At 43.9% G+C, this 20,332-nt stretch overlaps 1 protein-coding gene across 8 annotated transcripts in view; it reads right to left on the reverse strand.

Moving 5' to 3' along the window:
* LOC120953669 (calcium-binding protein E63-1) overlaps positions 1-20,332 on the reverse strand; it is an 83,173-nt gene that overhangs the window by 38,870 nt on the left and 23,971 nt on the right. The window contains exons 1-2 of one of the 8 annotated variants that reach the window (XM_040373824.2): positions 11,451-11,557; positions 9,171-9,817 (exon numbers count right to left, since the gene is read on the reverse strand). The exons of 6 other annotated variants lie outside the window; for them this stretch is intronic. In XM_040373824.2, coding sequence (XP_040229758.2) covers positions 9,171-9,207 — 37 coding nt within the window. In that variant the 5' untranslated portion in view covers positions 9,208-9,817; positions 11,451-11,557. Of the gene's footprint in view, positions 1-9,170; positions 9,818-11,450; positions 11,558-20,332 lie in introns of those variants that run through there. One more of the 8 variants, XM_040373823.2, reaches the window with a different exon arrangement.

Here is a 20,332-nt window from a genome sequence, read left to right on the forward strand (position 1 = left end):
TGGAACATGGTGCTGTTATTGTTGCTTCTGTTGTTATGCTCATTGCTGCTGTTCTTTTCGACCGAATGCTTCTTCTTCGGTGAAAGGTCAGCCATACGCTGGGCTATGATTTAGGCGTAATAGGGCAACCGATTTTATGCTCGTGCTCGCGAATGGAGGATCACGCTGTACACACGGACACAGTGTTGCACACTTGGCACACCGTAAAGAGCTCACTCGTTGCCGTTCCCGTACCTGTTTTGTTCGGGACTTCCGGAATAGAAGTTGGGGCCAAAACACTGACCGAAACAGTTGCTGTTGGCGCTGGTTGCGCAAACCTTTCCACCCCTTTATGCTGGAGTGTAGTCGGTCGGTTGAGTACATTTATGACTCAATCTGACCGTGGCAAACGTGCGCTCTATGGTTTGTTGGTAACTACTGGGAGCAATTACTTAGTAGGGTGGTTGGTAGGGTTTTCGTGGAAAATAGGTGCTAAAGCTTTGCATGTTGTAAACATATTTTATTCAAAGAAAACTATATCCTCTGACATCCGATACCATAAATCATTATCTATAGCTGATCATCGATGCCATGAATCATCATCAGCGATATAAAAGCTCATTATTATTTATAATGTATAGCTACAGACGATAGTTTTATATCCAAAAGAAGTTCACCTATCGAGTTTTGATGCAAAAAATCCTTAATCATGGAAAATTTATTGCGATTCTATATATTTTGCTTAAATATTCTATTAACCTGTTAATGGAATTTCAATACTTTTTCTTATCGTACTGTCTTTATATGTGTTTTTATTTATTTTGATACAAAACCTTTTATTTAAAGTGACAGTTTGAAAAAAAAAATATAACTGGTTTCTTGGGTCATCTACTTCATGCGATTTAATTGCGAGGTTTTTTTACTGCCTTCAAGGAATGACTGCAAATTTTAGCTAATTAGAGCAAACAATTGCTTGTACGACTGTCTTCAGTGTTTGAACGTAAGCCAATTTAATTTGTTAAATGTTATGCTACTATATGCAACAAATAATCATAATAATAAAATAAAACTCAGAAAACCTCATCGATGCCCCCGAGGATCTAAAACTCATAGGTTCGATAAGCAAAATATTGTTGCATCGAAAGCCACAACAGCACACACCGCAGAGACAGAAAACATTTACTCGATGCCCTTTTTTTCTACCTCGAGCATGGGAATTATTCTTTCCAACACTTTGCCTCACATCCACACAACATCGTGGTACGAGTGAACATTGCTACCGCCGCCGGCGGTACCTCTAGTGCCATGCAAAACCCTCCAAGTCCCGGAAACGTGACAAAATGGAAAAGCGTCGTATTGTCTAGCGTCAATTGATTTGATGTTTGCCACGAGGCTCAACGTTAGGTGCCACTTCTACCCAGCACACGCTCACCGCTGGGAGAGGAGATATCAATACCGATAGTGCGATATTGCACCGTACCGTACCGGCTTCCGGCAAAGCAATGCAATTCATATGACACCCACCTTCCCACCTTATGCATGCGGTGAGCTGGAGGTACTGCTGAACTTCCAACAACCAAGGGAACCGTTTTTTCAATCGAACTGATGCACTTTTTTGAGCACCGAACTGCAGACGGATGCACGTGTCTCGCGGGGGTGTAGTTATTGGAATGTTTGCCGTAAAGTGAAGCGAATGGAGAGGAAACACATTTTACTCACTGAAGGTATGGATATGCGGGTCCCCCGATGGAGTGGCCCGAGACGGAAGTAGGTGAGGATCCACAGGATCCGGTCTCGGAGGAGGAGTTGGCGGAAGAGTTGAAGGAAATTGCCCGCTCACTCAACCCCAAGAAAGCTCCGGGGGACGACAATATTCCAAATATGGCTGCAGCTGCGGCAATTCTGGCTTTTCCGGAAGTTTTTGCCAAAAGCTACAAGCAGCTACTGGAGGCAGGCACTTTTCCCGACGCATGGAAGCGGCAACAACTGGTGCTGCTTACCAAGTCGGGAAAACCACCTGGGGAGCCCTCGTCATACCGGCCAATTTGTTTGCTGAGTGTGCTGGGGAAAATTTTAGAGCGGTTGATTCAGCGGAGGCTGACAACCCATCTGGAGTCGACCGGGGGACTTTCGGACGCCCAGTACGGTTTCCGTAAAGGGCGTTCAACCGTTGATGCCATCACTCGGGTGATGGACAATGGTAAAGTCGCTCTAGACAAAAAGCGAAAGGGGGATCGTCTCTGTGCGGTGGTAACGGTGGACGTCCGGAATGCCTTTAACTCGGCAAACTGGACAGCGATCGGCCAAGCTCTGCAGCGTAAAAACACTCCGCCTTATTTGCAGGCGTTGCTGCGGAACTATTTCATTGGCCGAACGCTCCACTATGATACGGATGAAGGAGTAGTGTCGAGGACTGTATCTGCTGGCGTTCCTCAGGGTTCGGTTCTAGGACCAACACTTTGGAACGTCATGTACGACGACCTACTCCGCTTGCCGCTCGAAGGACTACGAGCGGACATCATCGGGTTTGCTGACGACGTGGCCTTCACATTTTTGGGAAGGACCACGGAACAGGTCAGCGCATTAGCAACGGCTAACCTGGAGAGGATCGAGCGGTGGCTGCAAGGAGTCGGTTTGGAACTTGCCCACCAAAAGACCGGGTTCATGATCTTTTGTACCCATCATGTCCCGCAGCTCGCAGAGCTTCAAGCGGGCGGTCACTCGATCCAATCCACGGAAACGCTGAAGTACCTGGGAGTGGACCTCTGCCGCAAACAGCACCACAGCCGGCATCTGGAGAGGGTGGTCAATAAGGCTTCACGGATTACGAATGCCTTGACCTGCCTGATGCCGAACAAGCGTGGTCCTAAGAGCCGCAGTAGGAGACAGCTCGTAAACGTCGGCAACAGTATCATCCGATACGGAGTTGCCACCTGGGGGCGATGGGTGCTCGACAAGGAGACCCATCGCAAATCGGTCCAAAGGGCGCATCGACCGGGGGCTCTCCGAGTCGCCAGCGCCTTCCAGACCGTTTCTTATGATGCCGCTTGCGTTGTTGCCAACACCACCCCGTTAGTCCTCCTCATGCAGGAGGATATCCGCTGCCACGACGAAAAGGTAGCGAGTGGTGGAGTTCAATCGGACATACGAAAGCGGCAACGGGAGGAGACGATGAGGCGCTGGCAGGACCAGTGGACAACGGGTGCAGGGCAACCAGGAGCACCAGGACTGAAGACGAGGAGGCTGATTCCAGACATTAATCTCTGGGTCAGCCGCAAGCATGGGGAAGTTGACTTTTTCCTCACCCAGCTCCTCACGGGGCACGGGTTCTTGCGCTCCTATTTCGTCGAGAAAGGCATCCTAGAGGGCTCGCCCAACTGCCCTGAATGTGGTGACGCCGTGGAAGACGTTGAACACGTGCTATTCCACTGTCCACGGTTCGATCGGATCCGGAATGAGATGCAGCAGCGGTGCCATTCCCGAGTAACAATGGATAACATCGTCTCGGAAATGTGCACCCGCAGCGAAACGTGGGAGGCCGTCCGCGCCGCCGCCAGGACAATCTTCTCCACTCTCCAAGCGAGATGGGATGTTGAGCGTCCACCAACGGCAAGGCGACGCAGGCGGGCCAGACGGCGGGCGAGGGACGCAAATGGTGGTCCCTCAGGCCATGCGGCATGGCAACAACCCGCACCGCAAGGGCCACCGTAAGCTGGAAAGTTATTAATCTTTTATTTATTTTCGTTTCTTTCCAGCTTTCTTTTTCTCTTCTCTCATCTATTTTCAGCTTTCTTCTATCTCTTTCTCCTTTTTCTTGTTTCCTCTATCCAAATCTCGTTTCAGGAGAACTGCCTTACGTGCTTGGAGTGGTGACCAACGATGCCGACCCCCCATTGCCCACCCGAAGCGTGGGCGATAGGACCAAAGGGACCGCGTCGCACCACGGAAAGCACCGTAATAAGCAGAATCATCAGACCAGATCGCCGCAGAAGATGCGTCGTGACCCAGGGTGCAACCGCACACACGACTCCGCATGAAGTAATACGCACCACAAGCGTACCGGCCGAGTTGGGTGAGTCGGAGAGGGGGATGGAATATGCTCACTCTTCGTTAACAAAAAAAAAAAAAAAAAAAAAAAAAAAAAAAAAAAAAAAAAAAAAAGGTATGGATATGCGGAGGAGCGGGGATCTATCAGGAATGTGATAAATTAAAATGCACTCATTCATCTCTTCGAATATTTTACTCAACGAAAGCTTTTTGAATTAGAGTTGCATAACTGCGATATTATGTTTCATAACTACAATTTAGCTTCTGATGAAATAAAATGAGCTGTGAAGCTGCTTTAAAAGCATTCCACAAGTCATAATTAAGCAGTCCGCTTAACGCACCTCGGTCTAGCATCGGTAAAGTGATAAAGTAAATTAGTGCAAGCACCATTAATCAAATCAAGCTCTTGTAAACATGCAGCTTGCTGCACTTTCGCCACTCCTTCTCAAAGCGTTGGAATGTGTCTGTAGAATGAATCGTTTCGAGTCGTTTGCTTCGGACAAAATTTATTACCACTGCAGCCACACAAAGCTCGAGGCAGTGCCATAAATCGTTGTATTCTAACCAACCGGACGATAGATGATGACTTGGGCAAGCAATGGGCGTCGCAAATGTAAAGAGCCGTCAAGATTAGGTGGTTGAAGGGAAACATATTACGAGCAAATTATCTTCCTCGCTTTTAATGTGATGCCTTTCCTGTAATTTCTTTTAATTTGCAATGAGGAAAGACAAGAAAAAAGTTGTACAATACAATAACACTCTTTTTCGTTTCAAACTTTGTTTTTGCGTCTAGCAGTATGCTTGCTATCTCCCAGATTTTTATGATAGCTGTTCTGGAAATGGCTTTTTTTACACGTAAAAAATACCCGCATTGTACCGATGATCTTTTCCACTGTTCCTTGCCATTTCTTTTTCCTTATCTCGTGCCGTCAAAGTTTAAACTTTCCTGTCTGCAAAGCAAGGAACAAAAGTTTCGAAAAAAAATTTCCCCTTGCTGCGAGTCAAACCATACTAAAACAGATCAAACCCATCGTGCAAACGGAAAGCACATCCGCTCGTAGACCTCCGACAGCATGGGCAAGTATTTTCTTCTGGATTCCAAGAAGAAATTATTATCATGTTCATTTCGTACACAAAACTCTTCGCGACTGACTCAACTGGGACTGGACGGACGAACCGGATAGCCGGTTGGAGTTGGACGTAAAGAAGAGGTTGCTACACAAACAGCGCCCGAGCAGCTGCGCAAACGCCCTGTCTGGACAGAAGTTATATAAAATTGTTTCATATCCACCGCTGCACTGGAAGCTAAGAGACGAGCGATGTGAAGGTACCGATTGCTGCACTGCACCGGAAGTGAACAGAGCGCGCAAGTGTGTGCGGGGAACCTAGCATATATTTTGAAGTAAGTTCTTGGCCTCACGAGATAATGCTCGTCTCGTTGTAGCTAATGGAAAGTTGGAGGTGAAATATCTTGAGCGCGTCTGTTCGCTTCCTGTCTTTGGCGTATCCCGCCGAAGGACAACCAAACATCGTGAGCGCGTGTATATGTATTAGTGGTTTCTATGTACATTATTGATGGTTTTTTGAAGTTTTGCGTCGGTGTAGTTTATTTGGCCGGAGCAGCGCAAACTTTGCCGTTCACCAAATTTGATGGTCGTGGGAAATCATTTAAGCCGAAACCATTACGGTTCGGTTGGTTTTAATTTTGCTTAATACCGGACCATGCCGGGTTGCTGTTGTTTGGGCTATCAGTTTTCGACCAACAATGGTGGTCCGAAGAGACCGGGCACTGAAGATGGCAGTAAAGTTTTGTGCCTTGCTGAATTAAATCAGAATACGGTTCAGCGAAGCGGGGGGCGTAAGTGAGAAGAAACCTTGATTTGGAATGTAATTTGCGCGGTGTGTGGCCTTCGAATTGAGGTTCTTTCGTAGGAGAGCGATGTGAAAGGTTCATGTAATCAAGCACCCGTATCCTTCGCTCTCTCTCTCTCTGTCTTCTCCCGGCCACACCAACGGCAAATATGAAAATCAAATTAATATTCTTCCCCACACTACCCAACGATGTAACAGACGCGTACCGCGATTCGCGATCGTAAGTGACTCGAGGCGACAACCCGAGGAGACCCGCGAGAAACCTGAAACACAACAAAAACAGCGAGACAACAAGCTTCGGTTTCAAATTGGACTGAAACACGCAAACCGACACGTTTCGTTCCTGCGGCATGGCCGTCAAACCGTCGTTAAGGCGTACGATGTGCCTGTGTGTAAGGTGTTCCGGCACTACGGGATGGCTCCTGCTGCGCTCTCTCGCCGCAGGCACCGAACGAGTTTGATACGGCCAACCCTTTATGGTACCACATTAAAAGGTAATTTATGCGCCAGATTGCGTTTTGCCCCGTGGCTAAGGTGGCGATGGTCATGAAAAGGATATTAGCTGGTCGGTTTCTTTGATGTGTCGTCTCCTGGTGGGAACAGGAACGCGTCGAGGACAAGAAGGGCAAAGCAGTACGAACAAACGATAAGGAGATTTTCTTCACAAAATAGTGTGATAGTTTCTTTCAATCATTTTGAAAGACGTTAAACTCTTTCTTTATTCAGGAAGAACGATTCAAAAAGGCCGTATTGCTTAAGGCGATAAACTCTTCTAACAATGTAAAATATGAAATATCCAATTAACTCATTAATTAGCATTGCAGATAGCGGTTGAAATTAATGGAACATTTTTTAAAGCAACAAAGGTTTAAACATGGTTATTGTAAAGAATTATTTACATTTTCTTTACCAGCACCAATCATCGTTCATAATCTTCCCATGCTCTAAACAAAAATCAAACGAAAATGTCATATATTTGGCATTATGTTACCAGAATGTTTTTTGCTTTTAATACATCAATATTGGGATATTAATGAACCTTTTGTTTTAGCTTCTGAACAAGCTCTTTTATTATTCTATTCATCGCAAACTCAGATTTTTGCGTGAGTCAAATATCACGTTTTCAACCAAAATGTAGTTGAATATTCGTTTTTTTCAATAAGGGAGTAAGAACGGCCCAATAGTTGATAAATAATTATTTTTGAATACATGTATGCACCTCATTACTTATCTAATTCAATCCGTGTAGATTAACGTATTAATCGGTTATTTATGTCTTCTTAGCGGTTTTAAACATTTGGAAATAATGCAACTTATTTTTCACTTAACAATTGCTAGAGAAATTTGTATTGATTTGACATACGAACTGTCAAAATTGTTAATTCGCGTAGCTCGGGGAAAGACTGTAATTCAATTACTGGTAAAACTGCCAATAATAAAATATTTTTAATATTGGTACCGCGTATATGTATAGCGGGTCGTTACATCCGGGCAACTTTTCGATTACAGTTGACCGTGCAACCGGCCAAATCGAAACAATTTCTCGCCGTGAAGCGTGAAAAAGTAGATAAAATTAACATGGCTGACACATTTCAAGCCTAAATGTATGTACCCAGCCGTTATCCTGTATGGTAATGCGATGTAATACCAAAATTTTCACGCGCCCACACATGGTGTGAACACATTCGTCGAGAAACAGATTGTTTTGTATCGACTTATGTATCGTTTGTTTTGTATCGAGTGTCATCGATGTTTTCTTCACGGCGCGACGCCATTTGGTGGAATTTCTGGTTGCACGGTGAGATATTTCATTCGATTACTCACAAAGATAGTCTTTGGTTGTCCGCAAAGAAAATATTAGAAAAAGCAAGGAGTGTTGTTAAGGAAATGCATAAGGAGAAAGAAAGAGGTTTTACAACTGAGGAAACAATGGATCTCCCTGGTTCTTGAAATTGATGATGCGAATCAATAAAAATAAATAACTTAAGCATGAAGTCAAAATCTATACCTCAGAAAATACTAACAGAATACGAAACTAACATGATGACTTTCCATTAACTTGTAATAGAATGACAAAAAAAACAAATTTGATCGGTCTAAAATTGGTAAGATAGAACAGTTTTTTTTTATTTTGTAAAATTTGAGGATTTGAAAGCTGCTCAATAATTCATTTGAAGGGCCATTAAACACCGAGGGTTTAACATAGTACACGCTAAAGTACTGTAAATACTCTTTTAACCCCGTAAAATGTCAAATTAATAGAGCGTTGGTCATTGCATGTAATGAAAGAGCTAACTTACACTACATTTTCCTTTCACTCAGATTTTTTATTCAATTTAAACGATATTTAGTTTAATACAGGGTATATGTGCTATTTTAATTTCGTTTATCAATATGTAATAACAGGCCGTAATTGAACATCATACTGTGAAAGATACATATTAATTGAATGCATTCCAACGTAACCCCTTTCACAGTCAATTTGATCCTTTTCGAACCAAAGGCGCGTCATATCTTCGTTACCGAACATTGCGGTGGCGTAGGAAAACGGCTTACATTACGTAATCCAATCTAAAGTACGTCCGAATGCATCTCAACTTTATGGTGCTCCAGGGCTAGAGAAACGGCGCAATGCCAGAGGGAGATAGTAATAAAGCATCATCCCATGCAGCAACGATGGGATGGTACCTTCATGCTCTAGCACAAAAGGAAGGTATAAATTTCCCTTCCCATAAAAGTTACACCCATGATCTAGTTTTACAATCTACCGTGGTGTGCTACGGGGAGAGTAAAAAAAGGGCATCTACAAAAAATACTTCGAGAAACAAAACAGCTTTTCAACACTTTTTGCAAACACCAGCAAAAGTCGGCCACACGCGCTAGATCGAAAGTGTGAAAGAGGACCATTTTCACACCTTCACCTTTTTTTCTATTTGGATGAACGGCCGTGTGTGTGATGCACAGGTTCCCGAACCCCTCTCGTTCACTGACACGAAATGATCTCATCCATCAACGCACAGCGCAACACCGGTTGGCAACACCGTCGCCGCCCGTTGTCGCTGTGGGAGCAGCGCTACCTTCCGGTGCAAACATTCACCGTTCGCGTGCGTTCGGTACGGGACCGGGTGCAAGGAGAGTTTTGTTATTTTTCCACCATTTCACTTCAATTATTTCCTCCAAAATCAACACCATCAGCGCGCGGAACAAAACAAAAAAAACAAAAACGGGGCAAAGAGGATGGTAGCAAAATAGCGGCGGACACACGCGCTTACCTCGGATCTCCGAAAGGTTGATGAAGTTTTGACTCATTGTGTTCACGTTTCCACTACCAGCGGTGCAGAGAAGAAGACGGATTCACAGCGAGCAACAGGGAGGTAAGTTTGCCAGTGAGTTACGCGCTGTTGCCGTCTGCTCGTGAGGGTCTGCTCACGCAACCAACTGCTGGCCTGGGCTCACGTGAGCTCGCGTTTGTGTTGGGGTTTGTTGGATGCGCACGGCGAGGGAGCGAACCTTACGCGTCCTCCTACCGAGCCCAACCTCGGAAGGAAGCAGATGAAGGTGGCGCGAGGCTTTTGGGATGCTCGGGTTAAGGTAGGCCTTACGCGGGAAGCACTTGACACTTTTGTACGAGCACTTGGAACCGAAACAGGAACGGATGGACAGGAAGATGGAGCTATGGTGTGTGCGGGTATGGAAGGGATAACCAACACTTTCTAAACCTTTTTCACTCTCTCTCTGCACACACACACATACACTCGCACTGGCTCGCACGTACAGAGACGGCCTAACCACGCTCACTGTTACAACGGATAGCCGCGGACGATGCGAAGGGATGCCGATGGATGGACGAAAGCAGCAGCATCCTCGAAAGCACGAGGACAGAGAAGGGGCTAAACGTGGAGGAAGAAGACACGGAGGGCTACAACAATCGCACAATTTCACTGATCAGTCGGTGTTGTGGGGGAGGAGTGACATGGAAAGGGAAGGGAGAGAGAGAGAGAGAGTTCGATGGCTTTCAAAGGGACAATCGCTGGCTTTGTAGTGTTTGCTAACGCACTGTCTCTTTTACTCATTTACATTTGCCCTCGTGGGTGCCATTGTAGAGACACAGAAAGGACGTGATTAAGAGGAACAGAGACAGAGAGGGAGAGGGGATTATGGAAGAAAATGGTGAAAAATTGAGTGTTTCTGAGGAAACCATCACAGAATGTAAGTAGAGTGTAAACAAGTGTAGCTCAACAGTTCAGCCCGAGCAGAGTGTTTTTGGAGATTCAAGTTCCTTGAGCTACTGTTTACACCGGCTCAAGTGTTTTCTAAATCTTAAGTGTTTGTTCACCCTTTTTAACTTCGAATAAACATTTGCTATTTGTGTTCGTTTTGTAAAGTCAACCGAAAACATAAATATTTGATAGAATTGGAAGACTAAGGTGATTGAAAAAGTCATTATTATCCTACTTATTCGCCTTCATTGAACCACATTTTCTTTGGCACGGCGACGAACGATAAAAGCGGGGTGGAAAAAAAGGCAAATACAATAATAAATCAATGACAGCTGGAAGCTGTTTTCGTTTTGCTCGATAAGCTCAATAAACAAACACAAAACGAACTTCAATCGAAAACCATCACTCACACACGCGCGCGCTGGCTTAACTGACTGACATACACATCGCACGAGCTACAGGACGCTATCGAATTCTCGGTCTCGATTTCACATTTTGCCATTTCACCGTTCACCAACCCCTGCCCCACATTCGTTCACAAAGGCACGGCACGGTTCCCTTTTGGCCTTAAAACCCCACACACCCAACCTGATAAAAAAACGGACCTGAATAAAGGGGGCCGCACGCACGCACCGATGCTGTTCGCGGGAGTTTGTTTTTGTTTTGGCTCGAACGCCTTCGTAACACAACAACGTGCCGACACCGCGATGTCCTGGAACGTTTCACGTGCCACGTCGCCGTGAGACGGGACGCAAAAGGGAAAGGGAGAGGGAAGCACGATAAGGCAAGCCTGTTTTCAACCACGTGGCCTCTCGCTGGGTTTGCAGCTCGCTTTTGTGGTTGAAAATTCGTCTGTATTGCTTGGGCATGGTTATGTGTGTGTGTGTGTGTGTGGGCGGTTTTGTTTCTTTGGTAGACTGAGAGGCATTTTTTGGAACGCAGCAATGTTTAAATTCTCCGAATGGTTGGTTTTTGTTTCTAGCACAAAAACCTTCACTTCGGTCGAATGCGAACACGAATATATTGCGTAGTCACTTGAGCACTTGAAGCGAAGCGGTCTAGGGAACGTCTCTTTCTTCCATGGCTGCGCTGCACACTACTTCATCGAAATTGCACACAGCTGGTACGGAAGTGTGGCAGCTTCCCGTTTCGTGCGATTATCCAACGAGTGTACGATTACGCGTCGCGTGTATGCGTTTCAGTGTTCAGTTTCCAACACAGTAAGCACACTGAAAACCACTCCAACCTATCTACGTATTTCTGCCTTTATGTGTGTGTATGTCTTTGGACTGTTGGATGGGGATAACTAGTCGACTTGCTTTCGAGCCTTACATATGCACAACACTACTATTCCGTGAACCGGGCTTTGGTGGGTATCGGGTGACCTACATTTGACAAGATCTAGAGAAAAACTGACGCGCCGTTCGGGTTTGCGAGGTCGCCACACCGTCGGAGTTGCATTCCGATGCGAAAAATCTCTCGCGCAAAACCGCCCTAACACGTTCGTTTACACTCTCCCGGACCCGCTATGAGTTGCTCTCGTGGAAAAGCGGGTTCGCTCAGCTTTGGCACGCTTCTCACAAAATCGAAGTTTTCCCGTGTTGGAGAACGAACCACTAAGCTGTTGGGTTGGGTTGGGGTTAAATCTCTCCCGCGAATCGTTTGGTGGGGACAAATAAACAGAGAGTGGTTCGTGGACAGAGCAATGCACGAAGCAATGAGAGAGAGATATAGAGAAAAAAATGCTCCAGTAGTAAAATATGATGTACCGTTGCTTGCGACTGTAGAAAAAAATACTGACAAGCCAGAAGTTGTATAAGGAGAAGCAGCAAGGGCACGAATGAGCAATAAGGAATGTGAAAAAGACAAGGATAACAGAACTGTGCATAGAGAAAACTCTGCTTTAAAGCAGAGCAGAAAGAGAGGCAGATACATGGATAAGAGGTTTTTACAGAAAACATACCAACAAACACATACGCAAAAAAGTGGAAACCAATAACTAACTCTTCGAAGCAAAACATGAATAATGCGTACAAGCGTTGTTTGGCGTGAGCGATGCGCAAAAGGTTTTTCTTTTTCTTCTAGGCCGTTGGGTTTTGGGGGCGAGGTGTGCTCCTTGGATTGTCAGCATCAGACGCTTCCTCGCTCGCCCACTTTCCACTTGTTCGGAGGACGGAAATATTCCGTATAGTTTCCTAAGGCAATGGTGCGAGCAGCTAATGTGTTCATTTGCTACAGCAGCTTGGGGGTGGTGTAGAATCACTTTTTAATATCGTCGTATATGCGCACTTAAAAACGAGACAAACGCTGGACGTTAAATTCGTTTAATGATTTACGGGCTACCGCCTTTTGCAATTAACAGCTGCTTAATTTTGCACTCTTGGAAAGAATTAAAGTAAGAATAGGGGTTTAGTGGGTAGTTTGGTTTTCTAATGCCACTTTGAAGAATTTTCGAGACTAAGCTGAGAATGTTTCGATTTTTTTTTCATTTTACAAAAAACTGGTATTTCTAGAACTCCAAACCTGCTTCAATATCTTTCCCGAGTTGTGAATTATATCATAGTAGAGTTTACGCTCCAGTTGTTGATCATTCTAATAAAAGTTTGGAATTATTTCAGTTGATTTCGACTCCTCTCTTAACTCTTTCCGTAACCGTCTTCTTTCTTCTAATTTTCTTTAATTCTTCTCCTTTTTTGTTTTCTTTTACTCTCTTTTTTAAGTTTATGGTAGTCTCTACGCTCTACCTGTGTTTTTATTATTATTAATCTTTGCTAGGTCAGGATTAGTTTAGTTAGGCTAAGTATTTCATGAATGATTTTGTTTATTTGTTAGTTATTAATTAGTTTTAAGTCTGCACTATTTTGTCTTGATGGTGGATATTCAATTTAATAAATGAAATTAAATTAAAACTACTGATATGAAAATTTGTTTTTAGTGGAGCTTCATAAGATTTTAAAGCAATTTTTTCTTGTTTCAAATCGGTCGTGATTTTTGCACAGCATTTGTTAATTATTTATTTTTTTGTGGGATTTAATTTTATCCAAAAGCTTCAATCTTTGATGCGGAATAAAATGAGTTTACAAAAAGACGCATAAAAAATAATTCAATATTCAATAAAGCAAGCGTAACTACACAACGTGGTGTACACGTGGCACAATTAAACGTTAAACGTTCGGTGTTTTCCATAGTGCCATATTGCAGGCAATCGCAACTGATGTTCGTGTTCGTCCTCAAACATGCGATTGAAGAAAGCAAAAACCTACATAAAAAATAGGGCCATTCACCGAGCCGTCACGCAAGTGGCTGCCATGTTTTCGATATCGTTCGTTCGCTTACTCTTTCTCTGCCTTTCTCACCCACACACAGACGCACATGCACAATCCCTTGAACAGCGTTTCATTAAAGGCTAATCGTGTTGTTCAACACAGGGCATAAGAGTTACCTAAAATGTCGTACACGAGCACCGGGAGCAAATGGGGAAGAACAGCCACCTTTATCCTATACCGGTTCTTCCCACCTTTATGCATAAATAAAGCGACTATTATGTTATGCTCCGTTTTTCTTCCACTTTAACAACAAACTTCCTCTCCCTCTCGTCCCGCCCCTGCGCAAGCAAAGATTGGAGCACAAAAAGTGCAAAAACAGAAAAAGAAAAACCAGAACAGGGCCAGACAAATCGTCATGTGCTGGTTAAAGACACCGTGTGAAAGGGAAAAGAAGAAAACGAAATCTTGCAGACAAAAACACAGCACGAAACATCAAGCCCACAGGAACAAAGGAACTCACGATAAAGCGTCGGTGGGAAAACACATTTTTCGTAACGGAGTTTCCCGGGAGCAGAGCGTCACGTTGGCGGGAAACGGGGCGCTGCACTTGTGAGTGAACCAATTTAACCGGCAAGCGCCAAACAGAAACATCCACGTGAAGGCCCTCGAGGGGTGTGTGTGTGTGTGTTTGCAACACTTTCTACTGTGAGACAGGGGTGTGGTAGAGCTTTCTCAGCCGTGGGAAATGGTAAAAAGCTGTCAGGTGGAAGAAGAAACAGCGGGCAAACCGGGGGCCGCCGACCAACAAACGCTGTTGACAACGGTTTGGCACTGAACGGATGCCGGTCGCATTTTCACACATCCTCTTCCGAGAAAGGTCGCTCGGCAAAGAGAAAGGGATACATATCGTACGCGTCATTGTACATGTGTGGTTGTATGTGTTTGCAAGTGGCCGTAACAAAATAGCAACTATCTGTCTGCAGGGGCTTCCATTTTCCATTTGTCTGGGTTAGCTTTCAGTGTGGTGTGGGCAGGTATTGCGTTGCTAATCCCTTTAAATGAGCAACGACGTAAAAGCGTTAGCTACAAATCGAACCAGGGATTCCCCATTGTGTCCCACGAAAGGGAAGGAGGGAAACGGAAGTAAAAGTTTTCGTAACCAGCCAACCTGTTCGGATGCAGAAAAGGGTACCTTCAATCAATTAAGAGAAATGGCAAACAATGTATCACTTACAGAAATTATCCGTTAATCGTTACCTCAGCGCCGTATGCACGGAATTATCCCCCTTCACTACACTGACAGGAATCGTTACTTACCTAGAAAGGAAAATAGGGAAAGCGGATCAGTATTATTTTGCTGAAAAGGGTCACACGACGAAACATTTAATGCGATGGCTGGGAGGTGCCGGTAGCAAATGATCCTTTCCTAAGTGCATTGTCATGTTTGTTGGTGAGGATGAGAATTTAAAGTTCGGTCCGATAAGTGCTGACGGGTTTGATTGAAGAAGGACGCGTATTTATCGTATTGGTAAAAATAATACAAGTCATTAAGCCATTTTTAAATGATATTTTTGTCTATTTTGTTTATCGTAATGCTTGCCGTGCTTGCAGTACACAAGTTACGTAACGCGTTAGCATCTTGTTTTTTTCATTCAAATTTGTTACGAGACACTAGGCGCCTCCATCATAAAATGTGTACCGCGGTTTGGCCGTGACCGAGGAAAACTCATGTTTGAATTCCACAGCATCAAACAACACGCTCAACCAGGGTTTGCATCGTTTCACTCAAGATAATCAAATAAGGGAAGTGTGCATTATTTCTCGAAACATAAAATATTATTTGTTGCTCGTTTCTCGCCCCAAAAGCCATCACCGGCAGGCAGCGGGACGATTGAATGTGTCGTTTTTATTCGTTTTTTTTACCCCAACCTCTACCAATACTCTTGCCATGGTACATTTCGGCACACAAAGCACCATCGCGGATGGGTATGTACAGCCAGGCAAACGAGCTCTGCTCTGCTGCTGGCTGGTTGGCTCGTTGCCAATCCCAAAGACATGCGGCGAAAGATCAGCTCGCTCTAAAAACCCGCTCCGCTCGCCTTGTGCTTCTTGCCGGTTGTGCTTGCCCTTTTTTTCTCCATCCTGGCAAGGGTCTCCTCCTGAATGCAGTCGAATTCGGTTGCTTTCCCGTTTCTTCCGCACCTACCCACTTTGCGCGACGGTTGTGGCAAAAATTATTGTCAACAGCTGTGCGTTCGACTTAATGCTGTTTGCTCTGACAATCGGTCATTCGACAAATGGGCGACTCGGTGAAGTGGAACCGTTCCCTCCCTTTCCGTTTCTTGTTTGTTTGCTTTTTTTCGCAGGGAAAAGTGTGAGCAGGGTTGGAAGTGGTGAAGGTTTTTCTATCGTTTTTTTCTGTCGCTGTTGCTGTGACATTCACCAGGATGAGAAAATGTTGTTGCCCGCATCCGACACACCGTGGAAGGTGTGCTCGAACGTTCGAAATGGAATTTTGATTACCAGATAGCTGTAAAACCGACTCCCGGTGTGAGAATGGTCTTGTTGTAGAATGTGTCACATTGAATTTGTGTATTCCATTGCCCGTTTTCAGATGAACACAGTGTTGCGTTTGCCAGCGCCAGTCCGTGTGCATCATCCGCGGCTAACGGATATGGAACAGAATACAATCATGGAAAACGGAAAGTTTTCCCTTCGTTTCCAAATTGTATCATACACCGTAAAATAACAAGCACGTGAACTTTTCCTCTAACGATGTCGCTAACACATAGGAAAAGTAAACTAAAGTGTGTTCAAAAAAATTCAATTATAAATCACAAGTTTGTTACTATTCCACTTCAGCACGCACGGACATGAACGCAGGCCAACTTTTACCAAAAAACAAAAACAGGTAAAATAAATTCCGCTAGCGTACCACAATGTGTAACAATAAACAAAAGGGGCAATCGTTTACGGCTCGCACGAATCGTGTCCAGCTCACGCACCACTGACCGATGATTGATCGGGCAATCGGGGTGAACTGTGTGTCGTTACTATTCGTTCCTCGCTTTGGACCGTGTATGACTGACGGTGGGTAAATGAAGGACCGCTTTTTCAACCGTATGTATTCTGAGTATTACGCACGACGGGTACGAGGATTGATGCTAATTGCGTGGTGGCACCGTGGCCTTCGATGGGTTTCTGCAGTACCACACGAAAACAGCGTCGTTAGCTTGTACTGTACATTTCCTTTCCAGTTCGTAATAATACCATAAGATGCTGATTTATGGGGCGAGCAATAAGTTATCAAAGCGTGGTGCATGTCTACAATGTTCTTGTTTTTATTATTGTGCATACAAAGGAGTGAAACCGGTTGGTTGATTAGATCACATGATCACGGCCTTTTTTGCACGAAGACAAATGGTTAGAGTAATGTGTTACTGGTAATATGTAGCTAAAAGAAAGACGAATATACAACAAATTTAAAATAACGCGTGTCAAACGCGTGGCTGTAGTTAGAGGTACAATTAAATGTCATAGTATTTTTTCCATTATTTTCCTGTTCGGAATGCATCTGCAGAAATTGGCTCTCGACTTAATTGCGATTATATTATGTTTTCTTAATATGTTGTTTGGGAGTTGTTTATATAGTTATCAATCAATGATTTTTTTTACCAATTAAAGAAAAAAACATTGATTTGAATCTGTCAAAAACGTTTTATTCTGAGACAGAAAGGGTCTATTAATCTTCGTTGATTGTCCCCTTCTGACGCGCTTTTATAACATATACAAGGACCAACAAATCAATTTTTCCTGTTAAATAAACAACCGTCTTCTTATTAATTACAATCGTATTTTTTAATAAACTTCGTAGTCTACCACTTGATCGCACTTCTGCTGCTGTTGTTGTTGTTGTTGTTGTTGTTGTTGTTGTTGTTGTTGTTGTTGTTGTTAACAGTATTAACCAAATTAATGTTATGATTTACTAAAGTTTAAGGATTGTATTGCATCATAAAAAAATAAATTTTTACATCTTTTTTTACAGGGTTTCCCACGATTTATTGGTTCGTTCCCATCGGTTTTTGGTGGGTTCCCATATTTTTTTGGTGCGTTGCTACGATTTTTTGGCCGTTTCCCAGAATTTTTTGGTCGAATTGTATTGATATCCAATCGGAAAATATCATTAAATTATGGGAACGAACCAAAACTCTATGGGATAGGATCAAAAAATCGTAGGAACGCACCAAAAAATCATGGAAACTGACCAATACATCGTGGGAAACTTTGTAAGTAACAGAAACATGAATGGATCCGTTTTGTTTTATTTATTTATTTTTGCAAAATTTTGCCAAACGATACTGTACCGGTACTGTGTAGTAGTTACCAAAATTGGACAGTTTAGCTTACACCAGCTGACGTGGGGTCAAGAGATAGACAGCGATGTCTATTCAAAAAGACGATACAACAAACAAGAGGACAAAAGGAGACTTGTACACCCTATAAATTAGTCGCAAAATAATAAATATGGAGGAAGAATTGATCGATCTTTTCAATTTTATTAAGATTAAGTTTGTTATCACTTCATTCCATTGTTTGGTTGTTTAATTAATTGAGTCAATGGTTCATTAGATTTATATGGTGTCCTTTCGGTACACATATCAATACAGTCGTCGGTTTTTTGATATTTCTTGTACTGCCATCTATACCAATTAATTTTAAATTGTTAAGCCACAATTTCATGAGACTGACCCTTCTTCCATTAAAATAATAACCAATTTGAAACATGATTTCTGCCGAATGTTTCTATGCTTAAGTTTTGTTCTATTCGACAATCAACTCAATCAAATTGTAGTTAAGAGGCACCTTTTTATTTTAATTAAAAATAAACATGACGTCTTCTAAGTATCCTGTTTTTAATACAATGTAAAATCACTCTTAAAACTCTTCAAATACTGTTCTAGTGATACACCTGTCGTTTCTCTTTTTACGCACTAAAGCAAGCTTAATAGTTCTTGAGTGTGGCACTGGTGTCGCGTGCGCTCGGCACAGTTTTAATTTACTCACACGAAAAAGCAAACCAAAACAAAAAACGACGCAAAACCCCACCATCATAAAAGGTAATCCTCGCCCAAAGCCTCTCGAGCGTTACCGTTAACGTACACTAGTGATGGTAATAAATGATTACGCCGATTATCATTATTGCTATTGTGATTGCCGGGCCGGGATCCTTCGTGACTGGGTCGCATAAGTCCGGCCTGGTGGGCCGAAAGCGTGCGCTGGAATGTACGGCCCGAGCGCAGGCAGTGGTGGCCGGAGGTGCGAAACATAAAAACGTGAAGGATGGACAAAGTCCTGGGTCAGCAATCACAACTACACCCGGTACCAAAGGGGAACCCCAAAGCCCACAACCGCTCGGCTTCTCGCTGTGGCTTTCCCCCTTTTCTGCGATCCCTTTTCCTTCGCAACCCGACACAATCACACTCACACACAGATACATTCACACGCTCGTAATGGTCCGTCGCCATGTTTGGTCACCGGTGCTGTCGCTTCATAAATTATTCATAGCGACCAAAGCTCAACAAACAGCGCCAAGTGCTGACACGCTCCTCACTTGTCTCCCTTCCCGCTTGTTTTTCCAGTGACCGGTGGATGGATTGCACCAAACAAACGGAAATTGTGTTTGTACCTGCGTGTGTGTGTGTGTGTTTTGTGTCCACTACAGTTCCGTTACACCGGCAGCGGTTGAAAGGCTCCCGGTGGTCCGGCGGCACCGATGGAAGGACACACATTTTCCGGCTTTCCGGATCGGTTTCGTGACCAGTTGCAGCAACGCTATGGGGTGGCCAAAGGTTATGTTTTTTTTTGCCTCACGTTTGTGACCACCACTACCACCACATTAACGTGAAAGACCGGATGGATGACCGAAACAAAAAAGGAAAAAAACGGCTGCCTAAATTCATCAACCAGCAGCCGTAGGGAACCGTTAATGCGGAACGACAGGGCGGTCGGGCTGGCTGGCTGGGGCATGAATTATTAAATCGGTATTTCGGAGAAATCACAGAAATTAGCTTCCCTGCCACCCGTTCCAGCGAACATCCCCTTTGTGTAACCGCTACCGTGTGGGGTAGGTTGGTAAGTACGCGAAGGCATTAGCAAAGGCATGATAATTCGGCTGCGTGCGATTAGGAAATAATTCCCCACCCCGGGGCGGGACCGAAACAAAGTTTGCCTTCTCACCTCGAGCGTGTCAAGCTTTTAGCACGTCCGCGAAGCGCTCGGAGACGGATTTTTATTCCGAAAGTATGCGTTTGCCGGTCGTGATTATCGGGTTTATTATTTCTTGCGGCGAGCGCCGGAGGTTTGAGAAAGTTTGACTCTGTTTTCTGTGTGTGTTTGTTCGTGTGTTTTTTTTGTGGAAAAAGGTTAAAGGACCTATTAGCAGAAGAAGAGTGAAACGATTGCCTTGATTTACTGTCAAATGTCGGAACCAACAATGTGCTTTTCGCAAGATTTAGTCAATTGAAAGAAGATCACGTATTTGAAGGACGGATATGACTAATTGAGTGCAGTTAATATTCTATCTAACATCTTTTGTAAGCACAATTGTTCTTTTCGAGCTCATGAGCCCTAAAACGCGAAAAGGAATGCAGAAGCGAGAGTTTTGAGGAATAATCGTTAATTAGGTAATAAATGTAGGTTTATGTTGTGCTTTGGTTGTATCAAAGGTATTACAGTTTAAAGACATTTGACATTATTTTTGCGGAAACAAAATCCATACAAGCGTCACGTACTTAATTAATCAGAGGTGATGCTCAAACATTTGGTGTGATCAATACATGCTTGGTAACATTTTAGCAACAAACGCTTGAACGGTCACTTTGTGCTGATTTGTTTCTACTGTGATCAGTTCTGCAAAATGTCACTGACATAGTCATGACAAATTCCGAG

The sequence above is a fragment of the Anopheles coluzzii genome, chromosome 2, assembly GCF_943734685.1.
Source record: "Anopheles coluzzii chromosome 2, AcolN3, whole genome shotgun sequence".
Lineage (NCBI taxonomy): Eukaryota > Metazoa > Arthropoda > Insecta > Diptera > Culicidae > Anopheles > Anopheles coluzzii.